At 38.2% G+C, this 22,160-nt stretch overlaps 1 protein-coding gene across 3 annotated transcripts in view; it reads left to right on the top strand.

The window, feature by feature from the left end:
• LOC126281643 (TBC domain-containing protein kinase-like protein) overlaps positions 1-2,060 on the top strand; it is a 65,718-nt gene extending 63,658 nt beyond the window's left edge. For all 3 annotated transcript variants that reach the window (XM_049980775.1, XM_049980774.1, XM_049980776.1), the window contains one exon: positions 1,218-2,060. In XM_049980775.1, coding sequence (XP_049836732.1) covers positions 1,218-1,325 — 108 coding nt within the window. In that variant the 3' untranslated portion in view covers positions 1,326-2,060. The remainder of the gene's footprint in view (positions 1-1,217) is intronic.
• Positions 2,061-22,160: the final 20,100 nt, after the last annotated feature.

Genomic DNA, 22,160 nt, shown 5'->3' on the forward strand with positions numbered 1-22,160 from the left:
TCCCCCCAACTCTGGCTCCCTCCCCCCCTCTCGCCCTATTTGTTAAATCCTCTGTACAGATTGTATTTACCCTAAAAGTTGAGTGGCAAAGGACTCCTGCATTTTAGGCAGACAGTGGGAAAAGAAAATCGTGCACTACTAGCCTATGTCACAGAAAGTGAGGAAATTGATCTGATGGCAGTCAACACCTTGGAGTTTCTGCAAGTGTAATAAATGAAGAATTGGTACTGCAAACTCGCATTGACCGCTGGTAGACAATACCATTTTTATAGATCCAAGCAAAACAAAGCAGACAACAAAATGACTTGGTCAAGCCTAACCAATGTACCCTTGAAATACAAAACAAAAACAAATATGGCTGTCAGTAGCAAGCCATCAAAATGAGTGGTACAAAAGCCAGAATTGAGAAATCAGTAGTAGACCCAAGTGCAAACTTTGTAAGGAAGCTTGTGAAACTAGCTGTGCAATACATCGCACACATGAATTAAAACCAAAGGCATGATGTGATGCAAATTATATACTATAACTTACATCAGAAATACCATCTGCCAATGGTGAAAACTGGTTGGTGGGATCATAAATTGGAAAAAGTGGTTGGTTAAGGACAAGCTAAGCTACTGTGTGACTTCAAACTGATCAAACATGAACACAGTGCGTATCATTGACAATGCTGTTTCAGGTGACAGTAAAATCAGTGAAAATCGATTGGAAAGTTTACAAAATATGAAACATTTAAAATGGATTTCAGCAACTCTGGCATAAACAAGTAAATGAAGTACCAGTGGTTTTATACACTGCGTGTTCACTTCCAAAAGATTCGTTGTTGTGATCTGCACACATTTCAGCTTACATATCATGCAGTACTAGGCACTTGGGATGTATTTGATTAGTGATAAAAAATATGGCATATGATATTTGCTGTGTTAAATGTTGTGTTTAATTAATGAATAATAAAGGTGATGTAACTCAGTTTTCATGGTGTAACTATGAACTTCATTTCCTTTTGTGATTTTAAAATTATGTTCTTGATCATTGTATTCCTTTTTAATTGACATTTCTAGTAACACTGCTGAAAATTACATGGCAGTAGCTGTTACTTTGAAGTACTGAAAGATATTTCTACTGTAAATCAGGCAGTTAAATTGTAGTTTACTCATTGTTTCATTACATTGTGTACCATTTATATCAAATGTAACTGATAAAGGTTTTCTCTGCAGTTTGGACACATGTTGGTTCAGTGTGGGTTTCCACGGGTCTGCGTCCTGCACGGAGGAGTACAGGTGTTGCGTTCTTCCAACATTTTGTTGGTTCCAGGAGCCATGTGACGGCACAACATGGCACTTGCAAAGTGCGATAGTTGCTGAATTCATGTGATACATTATTGGAGAAAGTAATCTGGCCAGTGGTATACTTGATATGTGCAGAAGAAAACTACACAACGTAATGTTCAAGGTCACAATGGTGTAACAATTGTGAATCATGGTTCTCACTGAAATTGCCAATGTAATACATGAATATTGTGAACAACAAAATACTTTGTCTTTTGAGGTGGTCACAGTTATTCCTTATTTTTCCATTCCATTTGTAAGCTATAAAAGAGTCTTAGAAGAGAAGCAGTGTATTCTTAATGACTGAACAGAAAACTAATATATGTTTATAATTGTATATTTATTAATAGTTTCAGTTGTTGTTGAAATAAGATTTGTATGTAAAGAGTTTTGAAAGCGAAGAAAACTGCCATATTTTTTTGGAAATTCAAAGTGTAAATGTTATATAAACTGCGGAAATTTGCATATAAGCTTCAGCAAATGTTTCTGCTGATGAATTATTTATTCCCTGTTTGAAAAAATGCAAGTCAGGGATATACTCATAAATCTATTTGTACATAGTTTAATTATTCTTCAGTGATTAAAAACTAGGTCAGTGGTTTAAATATGCTGATGGCTGTGCTTACTATGGCAGATATATTGAAGAAAAAATTAGAGTAGTTGTTAATTTCCTCTTGAAATTATTTACTTGTTATTAACACACACATATCATTAAATATGTTTGAAAACAGATTTGTCTTTGTGTATTACAGTAGTTCTTTCTGTTGTATGTCATTTTCCTTACAGTACTAACATACCAGTTTTCCCCATGTTTAAATGATATGTATAGAAATGTATGAGGTATTATGATTCAAGAAGAATGTGATAGTGGTTTTGATGAAGGCTCAAAGTATGGTAAACAATAAAAAATTCTTGGGATTTGGTTCATTTTATGTAACTAAATGAAAGGCTGTTCATATGGTGCCAAATGCATTATGCTCTTTTTATTTGTAAAGTGTCTTGAGTTGCGTGCAATACATGATGATTTGTTTCTGTGTATAACTTCAAATTTGTTATTACATTACAGATTTTTTTTAATTTTCTGTCTTTTACATTAGAAACAACTGACTGTAGAAAAAATTTCATGAAGTTAAACTAGTTCTCATTTTTACTTATGATGTGTGATCTTGTTCGTGGTGATCCCAAGAATATAGAAGCAACTAAGGAATGAGAGAAAACATTAAAAAAAGGAAATTCTTGTTATCATTATAGTTTTAGGGATAAGTTAAAATCAGGACCCTCTCACTGCCGTTTTTTTATGTCTCTTTCCCCTTTTTCCGCCATTGATTTCCAGTATATCTCACTGCTCTTATCTCCTCTCTTGCTTACACTGTCTTCTTTTGCCTTTCTTTCCTGCTGCTACTGTCTCCACTATACCTTGGCAGCTCAAATATTCTGAGGAGTCCAGTTGATGTTTCCCTTATTTCCATAAGCCTAAAATTTCAATTCAAAATTCATCCTCCCCTATACCTACATATTAAAGTTCACCGGTCTGGCAGAGTCCAGACCCCCAAGCCTATGTATGGCCTCAACCCATTTGCATGTTTCATTTCTGCTCGCTCGCTCACCCACTCCCACTCCCACATTTACTTTGTTATTAGCTAACAGGACAGGAGAATTCATGGCTTGTGATTAGAATACTATTACAAAATCTGAATGTGCAATAATAAACAATAAACAAAACAAGGTTCATAGTCAGAGAGGGTGAGGAGGAGATGGACAGAGAGAAAGAGGGAGGAGGAACAGGACAGAAAAAGGGGGCAGAAGGAGATTAGAACATGTATACAGTCCTCATACATATTAGGAACGTACCTTCCCTCTCTTTTTCCATTTAACCACACTAAGCCAGAGCAACACACAGCCAGGAAGAGCTACTCTAAAATATATCATCTTTGAATTTTAACTTTGCACTCCTATAAATAAGAATTGTGCACAAAGCCACAGTCACTCAACATCTAGCAGCCATCAGGTACAGATACCATTGTATAAAAGACCATAGCATCCAACATTTATCATGTAATGTTTTGTGTCAGTCAGCAAGGTTTTGATGAGATCATGCTAAGTAATCAACAAATTACATAAAATGTCATTTTTGTGGAACTATTATCATGTGTTGATAAAGTGTTATTTCCACTTGTATGTGAGTTTATTGATCTGCTAGGTGAATCATATGAAAATTGTTATACAGCTGACCATCATCATGATAGCCAATGGTAATACACATATAGTGTCCCAAAACTAAAAATTCAGTTTCGTGAAACACATGATATAGAGAACACATATCTATACAGTTGGGGCATATGTGAGGCATTAGAAATCATTAGAGATCAATGTGGCCACTGTCCATGTCAACACACATACCACCTTTCCACAGTGGAACACATTCTGTACTTGATCAGTAGTGATGCTGTAAACTGCCTCCGCAGTCCGGGAACACAGCTAATGGAGGGCACTGATTTTAACGCTGTACATGGGGCCAGTTTAAGGCCCAAACGACACAAGCCACCACTTGGGTCTTCAAGCTGAGATGAGTGCCATAGCTGCCCAAGTGCAAGTTTTGTGTGCAGGGTGCATCACAATTGTAGCAAAAACTGTCACAGGTGAAATTATGTGACGGAGGAGGGAGATGGGGGAGAAAATGATAAGTTGCTTGGGTGGAGAAATGTTCTCAAACAGGCTGTGCCTTTATGCAAGGGACTTAATGTAAGCACATGCAAAGAAGTCTAAGGGTTGTATTCAGGTGACATTGGAGCCCATGTACATGATGATTCTACTGATCCATCATCCAGGAAACACAAGCTTGAGGAAATTTGAAGCAGTGAATGCAAAATGAGTTCGCAATGGAGTTCAGAATACACCACCCCATTTGCCGTTCTAGGGAAAGCTGAAGCATAGCAAGGTAACTGGTACATGTTATTGTATTCTCTAGTAAAGACTGGATGATAAATCTTAGTCTTGGTAATCCCTAGCCATGTGCTCAGTTTAGAGTTGTTTGTCTCCAGTTCTAGCACCTCATGAAGGTTTTTCCAGCCCCAATCTGGCAGTTGTGACAATTCACAAACCATTTGTGTAAAATGTGGCCTGTCTGAGTGGAGATTATGTGACAGGTTTTTATTTTCCATGGCCTCCAAAAGGTCAGCACACATTTCTATATTGGTGTCAGAATCTTTCTCCTCAGGATGGTGCATTACCTGGATGCAGTATGCCAGACAGTGGGTTGTGAACTCTTCAACTCATAGGTCATCTAAGAAATAGAATTGTGTGGACTCTTTTCAGTGGCCTCCTCAATGCTCTGGACTGCGTTGTCAGATAATGATTGGTGTCCAGAACTTTCTTTGTTAAGTGCATTTCTTCTGTGTCTGTATTTGTTGACAAGAAGGCTGATATTGATCCTTATTAGTGGCTCTTTTCTGATACGTTTGATTTACAGCACACAGACCTTCTTGAATATTTTACCACCAAATTCCTTCTAGTGAGAGTACCTCAAAAATCTGTGAAAAAAGAATTTATTACATTAATGCTTTAATGAAAATGAATTTTTACTTTTGGGAGTTTCTGTACATCATTCCCCCTCGTCAAAATTGGCACAATGCCACATGTGCATAGGTCACGACTGTCTGACAATCTTGTGACTGAATAAGATATCTAGGAACAAGAGACAGCCACCTTTACCCATTTCCTTCATAAATTGGATATTCTTGTGGATAGAATTTGGAGGATGTAAAAATCACGACAGCTCTTCTTTATTTTGGGGACGCACTACAAAAGTATCCTTTACATATTGCCCCAAGACTATTGGTTGAAGTTACAGTGGTTTAAGTTCCCTCTCCTCAAAGCCCTCCACAGAAATTTTGCCACCGTAGGGGAGAAGGGACTACCCCGGCATCATCATCAATCCATTCAAAGTATTAGTTGTTGTTAAAAAGTGTGTCGAGAAAAGGATTCATGTAATGACAATGTTATATACACCAACTTTAGATATAAATATTGTGATGTAAAATAATTCACCTGAAGATGGCGGCCTGCTTGTCAGTCGAAATATCATTGCAAGATGATGTCATCTGGCTGCTATTCTGAAATCTCACAGTATAAAAATAAAGGAATTTATAAAATCACTCTGCTGCGGCAAATTGTTGTCATTTCGAACATTTATATTGGGTGATCTTGTAATGTACCAAATGTACTGATTGATCATTTGATATAATTAGGCGAACTTCTAGTAAAGTTGCTAGGTATGTAGAAGAGTTTTACATCTGCCTGTGCCAGCTCACATAGACAAGTTACAGTGGCAGATTCAAGAACTACCACAAAGCATCTTTTCTTCACTGGTCTCAGCTTGATGATGTGTATCACATGCTCTCTGGTAGACTTCAGTAAAATGGCCTTGCAATACTTGACGATTTCTGCACATTGGTTTGGATTTAGCTATTCATGGCTGTTGATATCTATCTAGCACATGGACGTGGCTATTGTTATAATGATGTATGGTCTCCATTTTCCATTCGATTGCATGTAGCATGTACTGTGAGTGCACTGAAGTGTGTGTGTGTGCACGCATGCGTTTGTGCGTGCACATTGAGAGAGTTTCATATTAGAGTGCTACCCAGCCAGAAGAAGTTGCAGTGTTCTTCAGCACTAACATTTGAGTTATTCGGAAATATCCCAGTAATTTTCTTGCCAAGAGGTATCCATCTCTATAGGTCTTTGTTTTTCTTTGCCTCAGGTAGAATTGGGATCTATTATATTCTGTGCTTGCTTTGTACTTAGTGTTCAGTAAAACCTGTGCTGTTGAAAAAGCAGACATACAGCAGCTGAGGATCCACAGGTACCAATACTGATATGGTGAAGCTGTTGCCAGCTAGCTAAGTGAACTCTTCATGGGGACACAGATTCTAGTTTGCATATTTTTAACTTCATTTGTGAAGTAGACCTCCGTGTTCCGATGCCAAGATTTCATTCATTATTTTAGAGCATTATTGAGCCTTGATGTTTACTGTGAAGCCTTATACATTTTGCAAGAAGCCCCTAACACCAATATGATTTCTGAATATACCATAACATTTGACTGAACGTTGAATTACCTGTGTGCCTGAATGTGCAGAATGTTCACATTGACTGTTGGTTGGTTAGACAGCATTGTAATGGTTTCAGTTTTATAATGATGATAATCATCAAGCAATAGTCTGTGTTTAATAGTTCTAACAGATTATATAGAGTGCCCTCACAACCCCCAGAGCTCAGTCTCCAGAAAAAGCAGCAGATGTGACACATTAAAAGACTCCTAAATAGTTATACGAGTCAAGTCAGATTGTGGTAACACCAAATAAAAGAAATTTCAAGACTAGTACTTTTTGCTTTTGACCTTCATACATAACCACAAGGGCTGTTCAAATGTGTAATGAACACTAATGGCTCAAACATACTTCTTAAGCAACCAAACTCAACCACTCCAGTGAAAGAGAGTACCTTGTTTTCCTGGTTGTATCCCTACCTAATACAAGGTGGTATGAGCTATGATTGGTATGTAGACAGGAAGAAAAGTTCAAAAAGACCCTGGGATATCTCCTTCAAAAGTTACACTTATGTCTAGATAAGGCATGTTCAATTTGTCTTAACAAGAGACTCGGGGGAATTTTAAAAGGTGGTACTTGATAAACCCTGAGGAACCAACATGATCACAGTGGGTTAAAATTGTGGTTTGGTTTTGTTTGTAACTTCCATGATTATTGATATTGTAACTGTCAAGTGATAATCATTGCCACTAGGATACATCATTCAGATTCTTAAAATTATTTTATTGATTTATGCCAAGTGCTATGTATTGTCATATTAATCACTATCATCAAGACTTTATTACAACAACTTCATTCTCTTAGTAACAGCATATAGATTATAGTTTTAATTTGAATGATGCCTGATCTGACTCTGGAAAATAATTAGTTTTAATGTGCCAGTAGCTCCAGAGCATTATCTTTGCCTAGGTGATGCTACAGCGTAAGTGTTGTGCAAGTAGGAACAATGTTTATTATTTCACTTCCAAGTATATACAACTTTTTAATTGAATCACATCTTATTGATCTTAATTACTGATGTCACTTGACCATACAGAAAATAAATGGTTACAAATACAACTTTCTCATCTGAGCTTACGTTACTTTTCTTTAATTGATCCATTGTTCATATTATTCTTCAGAATTAATACACTTGTTGTCACGGTGTTGAGTTGAAGCACAAGACCTTAAAATTCACGAATTCTCTAGACACTTCCAACTTAACCATGTAACCTAACAAGAATAAAACAAAAATCAGAGCAAATACCTAAATGTCGCTCCTTCCACTACATCACCCCATTGTAAGATGCAAGACTAGACCCCTCATATATCACTGTGCATCATGTATTGGCTCAGGCTAAACTGAGACAAATAATCTCACATGGTCATGACAACTACAAAGGAGCAATGCTTTAGATCTTTACCGTAGTTTTTACAATTGTGGCTATCAGTTTTAGTGACCAGCTGAAATTTTGCTCAAATTTTATTTTTTCTGTTTCACTGTCACATGATAACATTCACATCCAGCAGCATCTGTGGTCAGGATGAGTATGTGGTCTGATTTCTTAAAAATTACTTTTTCTTTATTTTCTTGACATTTTTGTGATTTTGTAATTGGCTACTGTGAGGCCTCAACCTGCAATAAATGTGTTAATTATGGAAATGTAAACTTCTGGAACTCATTTTTTTGATACATTTCTTACTTTAATCACTGAAGTTCAAGTAAGTCTTTATGACAGAAGCTGTGCCAGTAACATTTAAAAGATATACTTTTTACCTCTCACCAACCACAGCCAATGGAGAACTATTACAATTCCATGTGAATCAAATAACAGTCAAGTCATTTGTAACTGATGTCAGTTTCAAACATTAATAGCAAAAAATGAAACCTTGCTTGTAGTTTCTTAGTATACAGGGTGTCCCATTTATCTTGACCACCCTAAATAACTGTTTGTCCAGATGCAAATTACAAAATGTTTCAAGCAAATGTTCTTTAGCCATCAGGAGGACGTCAGTCAACAAAATTGCTTTCCTTGAAGCTTTGTTTTTTACAAAGAAATGAACAGCGGTATGACTTTTTAAATGGCACTCTGTATTTTTTATTTGGTAATTCACTTCATCTCATAAAGACCTTTTCAAAAATGTATCACAGTGTACCATTCACTGAAAAACAATGTTCTTAATTACATAACACAACACTTGACTTTGAGACTGGGATCACAAACTCATCCACTTGCTGGAGTTGTCAGAAAAAAATGAAAATCAAGTAAAATAAATAAATAAATTGGCTTTGACTCTCCTGTACAATCAGTACACTGGTGCACTTGTTAAATGAAAGAATTTTTTACTGCTTCCAGTGTTGCCCTCTGAAGAGAATTACAACCAAGTATGATATGTTCATGCATGTCCTCTGGAGTTATTGGAATATTGCAAGGCACAATGTCTTTAATGCATCCCCAAAGAAAAAAGTCCAGATGATTTAAATCAGGAGACCTAGCAGGCGAAGTAACTGTTCCTCCTTGACCAGTCCATCTGGTAGGATACCTTCGTTTCAGAACTCAACGTGCTGGCAAGGCATTATGCGCTGGACATCCATCATGTTGGTACCAAATAAGCATCCTGGTTGTTAGCGGCACTTCATCCAGAAGAGGAGGAAGAATTCGTCTGAGGAAGTTGGCATATGCTGTGCCGTTTATACTACAATTGATGAAATAAGGGCCAATAATTGTAGTACCAAGCATCCCACACCTGACGTTAACTCTCCACTGAGGCTGATGTTCCACCTGTCTAAGCCATTGTGGGTTGTCGCTGGACCAATAATGCACATTCCTTGTATTTACCTGTCCTTTGAGAAGGAACATTCATGGGTAAATAGAACATTGGAGAAGAAATTTGGGTTGGTGAGGATTTGCTGCTGTGCCCACTGACAGAACTGTTCATGATTCTGGAAATCATTCCAATGCAATTCTTGATGTAGGTGTACATGGTAACATGGTAAGGATGGAACCAGTGAAGTGTAGGAATAAGATGTACACTGGTTTTAGGAATGCTAATCTCGTGTTCAAGCTGTTGTATGCTCACATGTGGATTCATAGCAATGGAAGCGAGGTCAGTAACCTCGGCAGCTTTGTATGTGCGAGTGCTATGATGATTGCATTGTCATGGGTTGAAGCTTCCCGTTTCCTGAAGCATTGCAACAAGATGAGAAAACATCCATCAGGAAGGTGGGTTCTTGTCAGGATATCACTCTCTGTACAGTTCCGCTGCCTGCTTAGCATTTCACCTACCTTCAACAACAAAAATAAAAGAAACGTTATGTTGATGCAATTTGTAGGACGAACAGCCTTCCTTCACTGTATGCCTACTCTACACAACAGTATTTAAAAGGACTAAACAACTGTACTAAATGTAGCCATACATAAGAAAACAGTATTGCAATTACTGTTCTGCTGACTACATTCCCCACAGGTAAGTAGCATTTCTACCTTCTCTTCATTGATGTACACTCTACTCACACAACTCTTCAACTGACAATGGTTGAGGGAATGATGGGTGTGCATTCTACATATGTTTACATTTGTCCTCTGTCAGCGTCAGCATGTGGATGTGTTCTGTTACCCCGAGTACCTGCACTAAGCGCTGGGAACGTCAATGTCAATGTTGTGTTATGTAATTAATAACATTGTGTTTCAGTGAATGGTACACTGTTGTTCATTTCTGAATAGATCTTTAGGAGAGGAAATTAATTACTGAAAAAAAAAATTCAGGGTACCATTTAAAAAAGTCATACCACTGTTTATATCTATGTAAAAAGGAAAAAAAAGCTACAATGATGGCAGTCATGCTGATTGATGTCCACCTGTTAGTTAAAGAACATTTGCTTGAAACATTTTGTAATCTGCATCTGGACAAACAGTTATTTAGGGTCGTCAAGATAAATGGGGCACCCTGTATACACAAGTTAAATTTAAAATGTAATCAACACACTGATCAACTGACCACAGTCTCTCTTTATAAATCACTTAAGCATGAGGCAAGATAAATTACTAGGAAGTTGTAGAATTATTCTCCTGTCAGAACATTCAACCACTACCTTAAAAAATGTATTACACCTATAACAGCACATTACATCTAACATACTTGACTGTGTTATCACACTGGAGAAGATGGGCAAGTATCATTGGGCTGTGAAACAGCTTGCTTCATTCAAACACATTTTGCAAATAGCAGATGCATAGAAAAAGGTAGATTACAAAATATGTAGCACATCATCAACTACTAAAGAAATGATCATATAAAATATCTTCAGGTACCTTATTACCTTGATAGATATTTGACTAATAGAGTCCAGTATGTTATATTGGTCGACAAATGTTTGCAGTACATGTAAATGATTTGTCAGGTAGGATTGATAGCACAGTGATATTATTTGTTCTTGGTGCTTTTATCATTGTTAGGCAAACATAAGGAAATCCAAAAGACTTTTACAAAGTTACCACATTTTTTAATTAATGGTAGCTCTCTTTAGACATGGATACATACAAGCTACTGCTTAAAACAAAGAAAAAGAAGCAACAATACCCAATTAAGATTAATGTGTCCACCATGAGCATGTCTTCTTGTATAAGTACTTAGGATTAATACTATGAAATGATAAGGTGTAGGGTGGTTATGTGAAATTAGTGTTAGGGAAGACAAATGGGACTGTCAGACTAGGTGGAAGGCCACTGAGAAAACACAGAGTATATGATGAGGAACTCACATACAAGATACAAGTGTGACCAATTCTAGAGGGTTGTTCCAGCATTTGGAGACCTTACCAAAAAGACACGAGAAAAGATACTGAACAGTTCTGATGTGTTGCTAGCATTGTAACACGACAGTGTAGAGAAGTGTAACACAAATGTTCGGGGAACTTACTGCATCTTCAGAAGAAGAAAAACAATGTTGTTCTTGTAGAACATTCTAGTGAAGGAAGATTATGCAGCTATCTTGCTGCCAAGATTGTGTATCTAACATGTGGCTTAGCTCAGTACACAAATGGAGTTGGATAAAGAATTGCTTTTATTAGTGCAATGTACTCTGCATTGTGCATAGGTCAGTAGCTCACATAATGTTTAATGTATGTATATGTAGTTGTGAAGTCTGATTAACATCACTTATACTTTCATCTGAGTGACTGAAAAAAGGTTCTCCACAGTGACTGTATCAACTGGAACTGATGATTCTCCATTTTCATTACCTTATTATGCCACACACACATGAACTTCCTGCCCCACAGTGAGGAAATAGTATCTGGTGTAATGCCAATTTGCTCCAAGGTTAACATGTGTCTCATTCGCTGCCATAACTGCTTCATAATGTCCCACTATGCCAACATGACGTAGCGTTCAGCTAATTAACACCCTCTTTTCTTGAATATGGAAGTTTTAGGAGGCATCTCGGATATTCTGTAATGTCCATTCTGATAGTTATATTCCCTGTGTTGGTTGTAGGTCATTAACAAATGGACCACATCTAGTATTCATCAATGATTTCATCCAAATTTATGGTGTATGCAGGACTAGGGAAGAAATGACATGGTGCCACACTGCTGACTGTTAACAAAGGTACAAGCATATAGGATATGTAAGTGACTCAAAACATTAGTAAGTAATAGAAAAAAGTATCTTGTCCTTGATGGCAAGTGTTCATCAGAAGAAGGCTGTTGTCAGGAGTGCCCCAGGGAAGTGTAACAGGACAGCTGTTATTTTCTATATACATAAATGATTTGGTGGACAGGGTAAGTGGCAATCTTTGGCTGTTTGCTGATGATGCCATGGTGTACAGGAAGGTGTTGTCATTGAGTGACTATAGGAGAATACAAGATATCTCGACAGAATTTGTAATTGATGAGATGAATGGCAGTAGCACTAAATGTAGAAAAATGTTAGTCAATGCAGATGAGTAGGAAAAACAAATTCATAATGTCAGAATACAGCATTAATAATGTGCTGCTTGACACAGTAATGTCAGTTAAATACCTAGGTGTAACATTGCAAAGCAATATTAAATAGAATGGGCATGTAAGGATTGTAGTGTGGAAGGCAAATGGTTGACTTTTGGTTTATTGGTAAAATTTTAATAAAGTATGGTTCATATGTGAAGGAGACCACATATAGGACATTGTTGAGTACTGTTTAAGTATTTGGTATCCATATCAGTTTCGGTTAAAGGAAGACATCAAAACAATTCAGAGGCAGATTACTAGATTTGTTACTGGTGGGTTCATGGAAGTATTACGGAGAAACTTTGATAACTCAAATGGGAATCATTGGAGAGAAGGCAATGTTCTCTTCTACAAGAACTACTCAGAAAAAATTAGAGAACCAGCATTTGAGGCTGATTGCAGAATGATTCTGCTGTTACTCATGTACATTTTGCACAAAGACTACAAAGATAAGACTAGGGAGATTAGGGTTTCTACAGATGTGTATAGATGGTCATTTACCCCTTGCTCTATTTGCAAGTGGAACAGGAAAGGAAATGACTAGAAATGGTACAGGTTACCCTCTGCCATGCACCAACCGATGCCTTATGAAGTGTGTTTGTAGGTTTTAGTGTAGAAATGAAAGTGACTGAAGTAGGTTGGCTAAGCATTTTTGCATTTTTAGGTTAGATAGGTCCCAGGCATACCAGAAAGAGGCAGAATGGTAATCTGAGGTCATATTGTTGAGTCCCTATGCAGGAACTTCTTTTATCATGTTACTTACACAGCATATACACTGAAGTAATGTTCAGTACATTGTACTTATGAATTATTTCATAAAAGAGTGAAAAGCAGTGGAAAAGGAAAATTTGGGATTGCAAATGAATTTCCAAGGAAGTACTATACTTCCAGCATTTGCGAGGTCTGTGCAAATAATGTTCCAGAAAGGATTGTTGTTAAAATTTACAAAACTTTTAATTCAGTTATTTGCTATGTGAGCTTCTAGAACCCCCACCAGCGGGTAAAGAATTTTATCAAAAGGAGTCATAACTGCTCACACCTCATTGAGAGATAAAAAGAATCCCATAGTGAGAAGGCTGAATCAAAACACATTCCATTATACATCACCAGCTATCCCCACCAGTATTTGGTGAAATGATGTGTTACTTGGGGTGTGCTGCCAAACCATGCAATGAGAGAGAACCTTTTGTGAATGGAAACCAAGTTTGTTTTTCTATAGAAACTTTAAAGTAATCTTACAGTTGTAAAAATGTGACATTAATAATGAATCTATGATCCAAAGAACATTACTACTTTCCCTGTTCTTACAATGAATGTCAGCCCAACTGGTGTAAATCATCAACTGTACAATAATAAAAGTATCAAATTTTACATACAAAGTTCTTGTGTTTGCCTTATGACTCCTCCTTAGAAATTCATTTACAATCCCAAACTTTCCTTTGCCTTTATTTTTCATGCCTTTTATGAAAATATTAATAAATTCAACATACTGAGCATTAATTTCAGTTTTTTGCAGTGCATGTAAGTAACATATAAATTGAAAATAAAAATGTTTACACATAGGAAGTCAACCTGACAACCTCTGGATTACAGTTTTGCAGCCTTTTAAGTGCTCCAATTGATGCCTGGAAACTGTACTAACATAAATGGCTCGTATCTTGGTTGACCCCTGCCAAAGATTGACCCCTGCCAAAATGCTATTTTTCCAGAAGGCTTGACTCTCTGAAGCTCCTACTTCTGCCACTTTCACTTCTGGGTAAATCCTGCATATACCATAAATTTGGATGAAATCAATGATGGCAAGTAGGCTCAATGCCATTGTAAGAGAATTGAAGGATATAAGGAACTTGGACATTCAATGACTTCTAAACTGCTCCAGAGCTACTATTAATGGCATGTAACTATACATAACATATACTGCACATATCTAGTACAAGAACTGTACCATCTTTCCTTGTTTAGTTTTCCCCCTTTCAGTTCCAGTAAGACATAAAAAATTTACAATTTAATTTGACAAAAGGAGATAAAAAACTTTACACCAGTCTGTGCAAGCTATTTTAGCAGTCTGTTGATTGATTTCGATAGTTGATGATTACTGAAGGAAGACTAGAGAGTAGGTTCTATATAGAAAAAATGGCACAGATATACAGCTCTTGGTTGTGATCCTCAATGTAAGCTGTAAACAGTGACTGCAAGTGAACTAACACTGAAATGAAGTGTCCTGTGGCAAGGGCCTCCAAGTGGGTATACCCAATTGCCTGATGCAAGCCTTTTGAGGTGTCACCACTTAGGCGACTTGTGCATCAATGAGGATGGAATGATAATGATGAAGACAACACAAACACCCAGTCCCAGAGTGAAGAAAATCTCCAACCCAGCCGGAAACTAAACCCGTGCCCCCGGAATGACAAGCCAGTGTGCTGTCTATTCAGCTACAGTGGCGGACAACTAACACTTAAGTTACACTTGAGACTTGTTATTCAGTTGGAGTAATTGGTCAAGTTGTAAATTTGTGCTAGTAGACACATGTTTTCATCTGATTCCTGATGTTTCCTTCCCCCCTCTCCTGTGTCCCTGCCAGTGTCACCCCCACGACCCCTCCCCCCTCCTGTTAGTGAGATCATAAAGCTTTGTAGAAGACAAAACACAGTATCCCATCTAGAGAAAAAAAAACTGCACAAAGTAAAGTAATAATGTAAGTGAATGCCGAGCATGATCAACTATATACTTTCTGTTTCTTAACATTTAGAAGATTCATGATTTTATATTGTGGTTGGACCTTTGATTATTAAACTTGATGTATAAAATTACACTGAACAACTGTGGCAGCACTATAGTGCAACAAATTAGTACTGATACATTTAACTGAACATATACTAATGAAGTGAATGTGCCTGTCTGCAGCTTGACGTGTATTCTTTACGGTAAGTAGCAATCTGTCTTTTCCTACATTGTTAAAAGTATAGTAAATTAGAATGTCAGTTGTGTTTGTTGCAGGATTCTGGTGTGAGCCGTTTACGAGATATCATTTGGAAAAACTTACACACCAACACTTGCTTCTGCCATTCATCCTGCATAGTTGCTATGTATGTTGTTATTATGCCTGCTTACAGTGTGCTTGTGTGTTCCTTGAGTGCACTGCAACTTGCTAGTCAGTTAGTGTGTGACAGTCCAAGGAGTAGATTATGATAAGACAATGGGCTATATCAGTGCAGAAAAAGCTAACATGCTCATGGAATATGGAGAGTGTAGGAAGAATGCAGTTTGTGCTTGTACAATGTATGGAGCAAGATAGCCCAATAGACATAACTGTCTCAGAAATTATCTATCATCCTCTTCAACCAGTTACATGGAAGTGGGGGTGTAATACCTAGAAAATGTGATAGAAGGAAACAAGTGGCAACAGAAGAGAAAGAAATTAATGGTTTTGCTACTCTTGCAGTTGACCTGCACAATAATTTCCACACCATTGCACAAGGAACTGGCATGAGTCAGACGAGTGTCCTATGCATTCTCCACCAACACAGGTTCCATCTTTAACACATCTCTCCCACCAAGAGCCACATGGAAATGATTATGAGACTTGCGTTACCTTCCGTACATGGGAATTCAGACAGGATACTCCAGATGTATCATATATCTTATTCAGTTATGAAGCTACATTTACCAATCATAGTCAGGTCAACTACCGACACATGCACTTGTGGTATGTGACAATCCTCACTGGTGTCAGCATGTGGAACACCAGCGTCCGTGGAGTGTAAACACAAAGTATGGGGTTGTGAACTGTCAGTTCATAGGCCCATTTTTCATAGGCAGAAATCTGAATGTACACAAATCTTCCACAGATGCTAGATGTTCCCGTGCAGGCTAGGTGGAACATGTGATACCAGCGTGATGGCTGTGCAGCTCATAGTGCACGAAGACTACAGCATGTCTTTACGAATTGTTTCTGAATCGTTGGACTGTACGCAGAGGACCTGTACCTTGGCTGACCCATTCCCTGGATCTGACACCTGTAGACTTTTTCCTGTATGGAACACAGGCTGTCTATGAGGACATGTCAACTACACCTGATCATATTCAATAACACATTACTGCAACCTGCTTGGATATCTCCACTGAAATGCTAGCATGTGTGCAGCAGTCATTCCATACCAGACTGACAGCATGCTTGGCTGTTGCCAGTGGGATTTTGAACCTGTGATAGTCAGTTGTCTTATTACTGGTCAGAATCCACATAACTAGTTTATGCACTTGTGTTGTTCTTTAGTTTGTGCTGCCACAGGTATTGTACAAGTGTAGGTTTGGGAACATTTCAAAATACAATGCCTCTATTGACAACATCAGAGTTCTATTACACTTCCACTCAGATCACATTTTTCTGTGTAACACCTGCTGTCCAGTATAACATACTGGGCTCTGTTGGTTAGATATTCACCCATCTAGTCATATTCCGTACTCAGCGGATGGACAAAAATATGAAAATACCATGAGAAATGCATGCTTGAATATAAATGCAGATGCTAGTCAAGCCTGTAGGTTTGCATTGTTGTATTTGTCACATGGATGGCACCCATACAATGCCCTCGATATGTTGCAAGTGTCACTTGTGGTCAGAACACTGTGCTGCATATTTGTGACAGCATTACGTCAGAGCTAAGTGAATTCATACATTGCCAAATTCTTGATGCTCGAATTGTGCTCGGGTGCTCTGTCACTGAGGTAGCCGAAGTGTGTGGGGTTGGAAGAGATACCGTATAGAAGATCTACACTGCATACAAGGAAAGCAGTAAACGATCATCTGCTACGTCACAGCACAGACGAAAAAGTGTTGTGCGTTCATGGCAGATAGTGACTGTAGAGGTTTGTGACCAACATAATAAGATGACAGCAGCAAAAGTCACTGCACAACTGAATATCGTACTTGCGAACACAGTGCCAAATCAACAGAATGGTGCTTCTTAAGCAGTAAATTGTGGGGCGAACTGTAATTCCAAAACCACTCGTCACTGATGTAAACACCCGTAACAGGAAAACATGTTGCTGAAGCCACAAAACGTGGACTATGGAGCTATGGAATAATGTGATTCGGTCAGATGAGTGTTGTTTTGCAATGTTTCCAGCTTCTGGCTGAGGTAACGTACCAAGAGTGAAACGTGTTGGGGAGTTTGGTATGATTTGGGCAGCCATACCATGGTATTCTGTGAGCTCAATGGTTACTCTGCAAAGTCGCATTGCTGCCAAGAATTACATGACCATGTTTCCAAGACAACAGGGCCCCTGTGCACATAGCTTTAATCGTTCAGGACTGGTTTTGAGAGCACAAGGGTGGAATATCACATCTTCCCTGGCCACCATTGTCACCAGATCTCGGTATTATTGGACCTCTGGCGTCACTCTGGAGAGAACAGTGTGTAATCCATATCCATGTCCATCATCGTTACATAGACTTGTTATTATTTTGCAGAAAGAATGTAATAAGATTTGCTTGAAAATCATGCATAAACTGTATTTATCCTTTTCTAGTAGAAACCGTTAGCTGTTATAAATGTTATCATTTTTTACTTCCTAATTTTGCACTTGGTAATGTGTTCGTGTTTTTGTTGTTTCCATATTTTTGTCTGCCCTGTACTCTCCTGTGAAGGGAGAAATGATCATCATAATAAAATAAGAGAAATCAGAGCTTGAATGGAAAGATTTAGGTTTCCCTTTTTCCCACACACTATTTGAGAGTGGACTGGTAGAGAACTAGTATGAAAATGGTTCGATGGAGCCTCTGCCAGGCACTTAAATGTGAATTGCAGAGTAACCATGTAGATGTAGATCTGTGAAGATTTTTCCGTGTTCCTCACTGTTGTGGTGTGAGATTTTTGGGGACCATTTTTGCACAAATCATTCTCATACCAGATCTTCAGTTATTAGTAGACGAACCGTTTCTCAATTGTTATTCAGTTCTTCTGCAATCATTTTCATGGATAATCTTCGATCAGATCATACGAGTTCATGCACCCTGGCCAAGTTGACATCCATCCATGAGGTTGATGGTCGTCCACTGTGGTCTTCATTTTCAACATTCGTTCTGCCTTCACTAAACATTTTATGCCAGTGAAAAACTTGAGCTCTTGACATAACTTTCTCTCCAAAAGCCGTCTGAAGCTTACTATAAGTTATCATCATGTTTTCACCCAATTTAACACAAAAAGAAATGGCATACCATTGCGCAATATTATGTGGTTCCATTTCCCTGATGAGAGACACAAACACGTGTTAACTTATTACAGCACAACTCAATGACTGAGCAGTTGCATCGATGTACCACTTGGACCAGAAGCAGCTTATAGACTGAGGTCAAAGATATTGTGCCTACACAAGCCTGCAGGGTTGCCACATCTTGCAAAGAAAAGCAGTCTCATTACATTGTTGTCGCACCTCATATTGAATAGAACATTGTGTCGCACAGTTTTCAAATTTCGAGACGGCAGAGCTAGAAGGGGGTGTCTGCATTAAATTTTGCATGAAACTCAAGAAAACCATTACAGAGACACACCAAATGATGCAAGAAGCCTACGGTGATGAGTGCTTAAGCTGTACTCGGTGTTACAAATGGTTCACTGAGTTTAAAAATTGCCGGACGGAAGTTAAAGATGACCCTCGTTCAGGACACCCTCTGACGTCAACCGACGATACTCATGTCAGGAATGTCAAGGAAACAGTGCGTGCCAATCGAAGACTGACTGTCCGAGTGGAGTCATGTTATAAAATCCTGACACAGCATCTTGGAATGCATCGTGTTGCCGCCAAGTTCGTACCATGGGTCATGAGTCGAGATCAGGAAAAATGGTTCAAATGGCTCTAAGCACTATGGGACTTAACATTTGAGATCATCAGTCCCATAGACTTAGAACTACTTAAACCTACCTAGCCTAGTAGTGATCTGCAGTAGGAAAGTTAGTTCAGGGGTCTTGTGCAGCTGTTGTGACAGTGTGGGAATTGGGGAAGCAAACGAGACTCTTCCACCCTTTTCCAGGGTTTGCTCAAGAGATAGGATTATAGCTGAACAGGAGGAGAAAATTAGAGCCCTTCAGGCTGATGTGGACAGAGCGAGGGAGGAACTGAAGACGTTAAGGGGGGAGGAGGGTAAACAGTGGTGGGAAGTGGTAGCTGGGAACAGGGGCCACAGAAAGAGGACAGTGTCTGACAGTTTCCCAATTGGCACAACCAATAGATTTGCCTTGCTACTGCAGTTAAGTAAGGAAGAGGCTCTAGTAAAAGTAGATGTAGTTAAGATGCAACAGAATCTCACTAGGAAACCAAGTGTTTCAAAAAAAGTAGAAAGTAAGAGGAAAGTTCTGTTATTAGGTAGCAGCCATGGAAGAGGTGTGGGCCAGATTTTGCAGGAAAAATTAGGTGACAGGTACCAGTTCACAAACTTTTTCAAGCCAAGTGCATGTCTTAGCCAGATGTTAGAGGATATAGGTTACTTGTGCAAGGGTTTCACAAAACAGGATCATGTGATGATAGTGGGTGGAATTGGAAACATTATTGATAGGGCTACAGTATTGAGTGTGACCTGGTGAAAATAGCGTCAGCAACGACCCATACCAATGTTGGCAACGACCCATACCAATGTTGGGCTGGTGCCTGCTTTCGTGTGGCATGATCAGCCCCAGTTGAGCCGCTCTGTCAGGAGGGTAAATATGGAGTTGGATCAGTTGCGCTAGGACAGCCACTCTGTCAGACATTGGTTTGGTTCCTGTTGATGCTGTTGATAGGAGGGATTTCACAAGACATGGCCTACACCTCAGTAGGAAAGGAAAGGGTAAACAGGCAGGGTTGTTAGCAAAATCCATAAAAGGGGCCACTAGTACTCAAGGATGTACCTCTTTTTTAGACTAATATCAGTGTTCAATGAGAAGTTCAGGCAGGTAGGTGCTAAAGAGGTCCAAAACTCACAAAATTCTCACAACAGGAAAGTAAATAATAATGTTAGATTAGATTAGATTAGATTAGATTAATACTTGTTCCATAGATCATGAATACGACACTTCGTAATGATGTGGAACGTGTCAGGTTAATAAAAGATGTCTGTACAAGAAATTACATTACACAAAATATTGCATGACACTAATGATTAAGTTTTTTTTTTTTTTTTTTTTACTTACTTTATATCTAAAAATTCAGCCAATGAGTAGAAGGAGTTGTCATCTAGAAATTCTTTTAATTTATTTTTAAATGTTAGTTGGCTATCTGTCAGGCTTTTGATGCTGTTTGGTAGGTGCCCAAAGACTTTTGTGGCAGCATAATTTACCCCTTTCTGTGCCAAAGTCAGATTTAACCCTGCATAGTGAAGATCATCCTTTCTCCTGGTGTTATAGGTATGCACACTGCTATTACTTTTGAATTGGGTTGGATTATTATCAACAAATTTCATAAGGGAATATATATACTGTGAGGTTACTGTGAGGATCCCTAGATCCTTAAATAGATGTCTGCAGGATGACCGTGGGTGGGCTCCAGCAATTATTCTGATTACACGTTTTTGTGCAATGAATACTTTTCTACTCAACGATGAATTACCCCAGAATATGATGCCATACGAAAGCAGTGAATGAAAGTAGGCATAGTAAGCTAATTTACTGAGATTCTTATCACCAAAATTTGCAATAACCCTAATAGCATACGTAGCTGAACTCAGACGTTTCAGCAGACCATCAATGTGTTGCTTCCAGTTTAACCTCTCATCAATGGACACACCTAAAAATTTTGAAAATTCTACCTTAGCTACAGACTTCTGTTCAAATTCTATATTTATTACTGGAGTTTTGCCATTTACTGTACGGAACTGTATATACTGTGTTTTATCAAAATTTAAAGAGAGTCCGTTTGCTGAGAACCACTTAATAATTTTGTGAAAAACATCATTTACAATTACATCACTTAGTTCTTGGTTTTTGGATGTTATTACTATACTTGTATCATCAGCAAAAAGAACTAACTTTGCATCTTCATCAATGTGGAATGGTAAGTCATTAATGTATATCAAGAACAGTAAAGGACCTAAGACCGAACCCTGTGGGACCCCGTGCTTGATAGCACCCCAGTTTGAGGAATCAGCTGTTTTAACATTACACGAACCACTTATTTCAACTTTCTGCATTCTTCCAGTTAAGTATGAATTAAACCATTTGTGCACTGCCCCACTCAAACCATAATGATTTAGCTTATCTAAAAGAATTCCATGATTTACACAATCAAAGGCCTTTGAGAGATCACAAAAAATACCAATGGGTGATGTCCGGTTATTCAGAGCATTTCATATTTGATCAGTGAAAGCATATATAGCATTTTCTGTTGAAAAGCCTTTCTGAAAACCAAACTGACATTTTGTTAGTACTTTATTTTTACAAATATGGGAGGCTACTCTTGAATACATTACTTTCTCAAAAATTTTTGATAGAGCTGTCAGAAGAGAGATTGGGCGGTAGTTGTTGACATCAGACGTATCCCCCTTTTTATGCAATGGTTTTACAATGGCATATTTCAGTCTATCAGGGAAAACACCCTGCTCCAAAGAGCTATTACATACGTGGCTGAGAATTCTACTTATCTGTGGGGAACAAGCTTTAAGTACTTTGCTGGAAATGCCATCAATTCCGTAAGAGCTTTTACTTTTCAGTGAGTTTATTATTTTACTGATTTCAGAGGGAGAGGTTGGTGGAATTACAGCTGTTTCAAACTGTGCAGGTATGG

The sequence above is a fragment of the Schistocerca gregaria genome, chromosome 7, assembly GCF_023897955.1.
Source record: "Schistocerca gregaria isolate iqSchGreg1 chromosome 7, iqSchGreg1.2, whole genome shotgun sequence".
In the NCBI taxonomy this organism is placed as follows: Eukaryota; Metazoa; Arthropoda; class Insecta; order Orthoptera; family Acrididae; genus Schistocerca; species Schistocerca gregaria.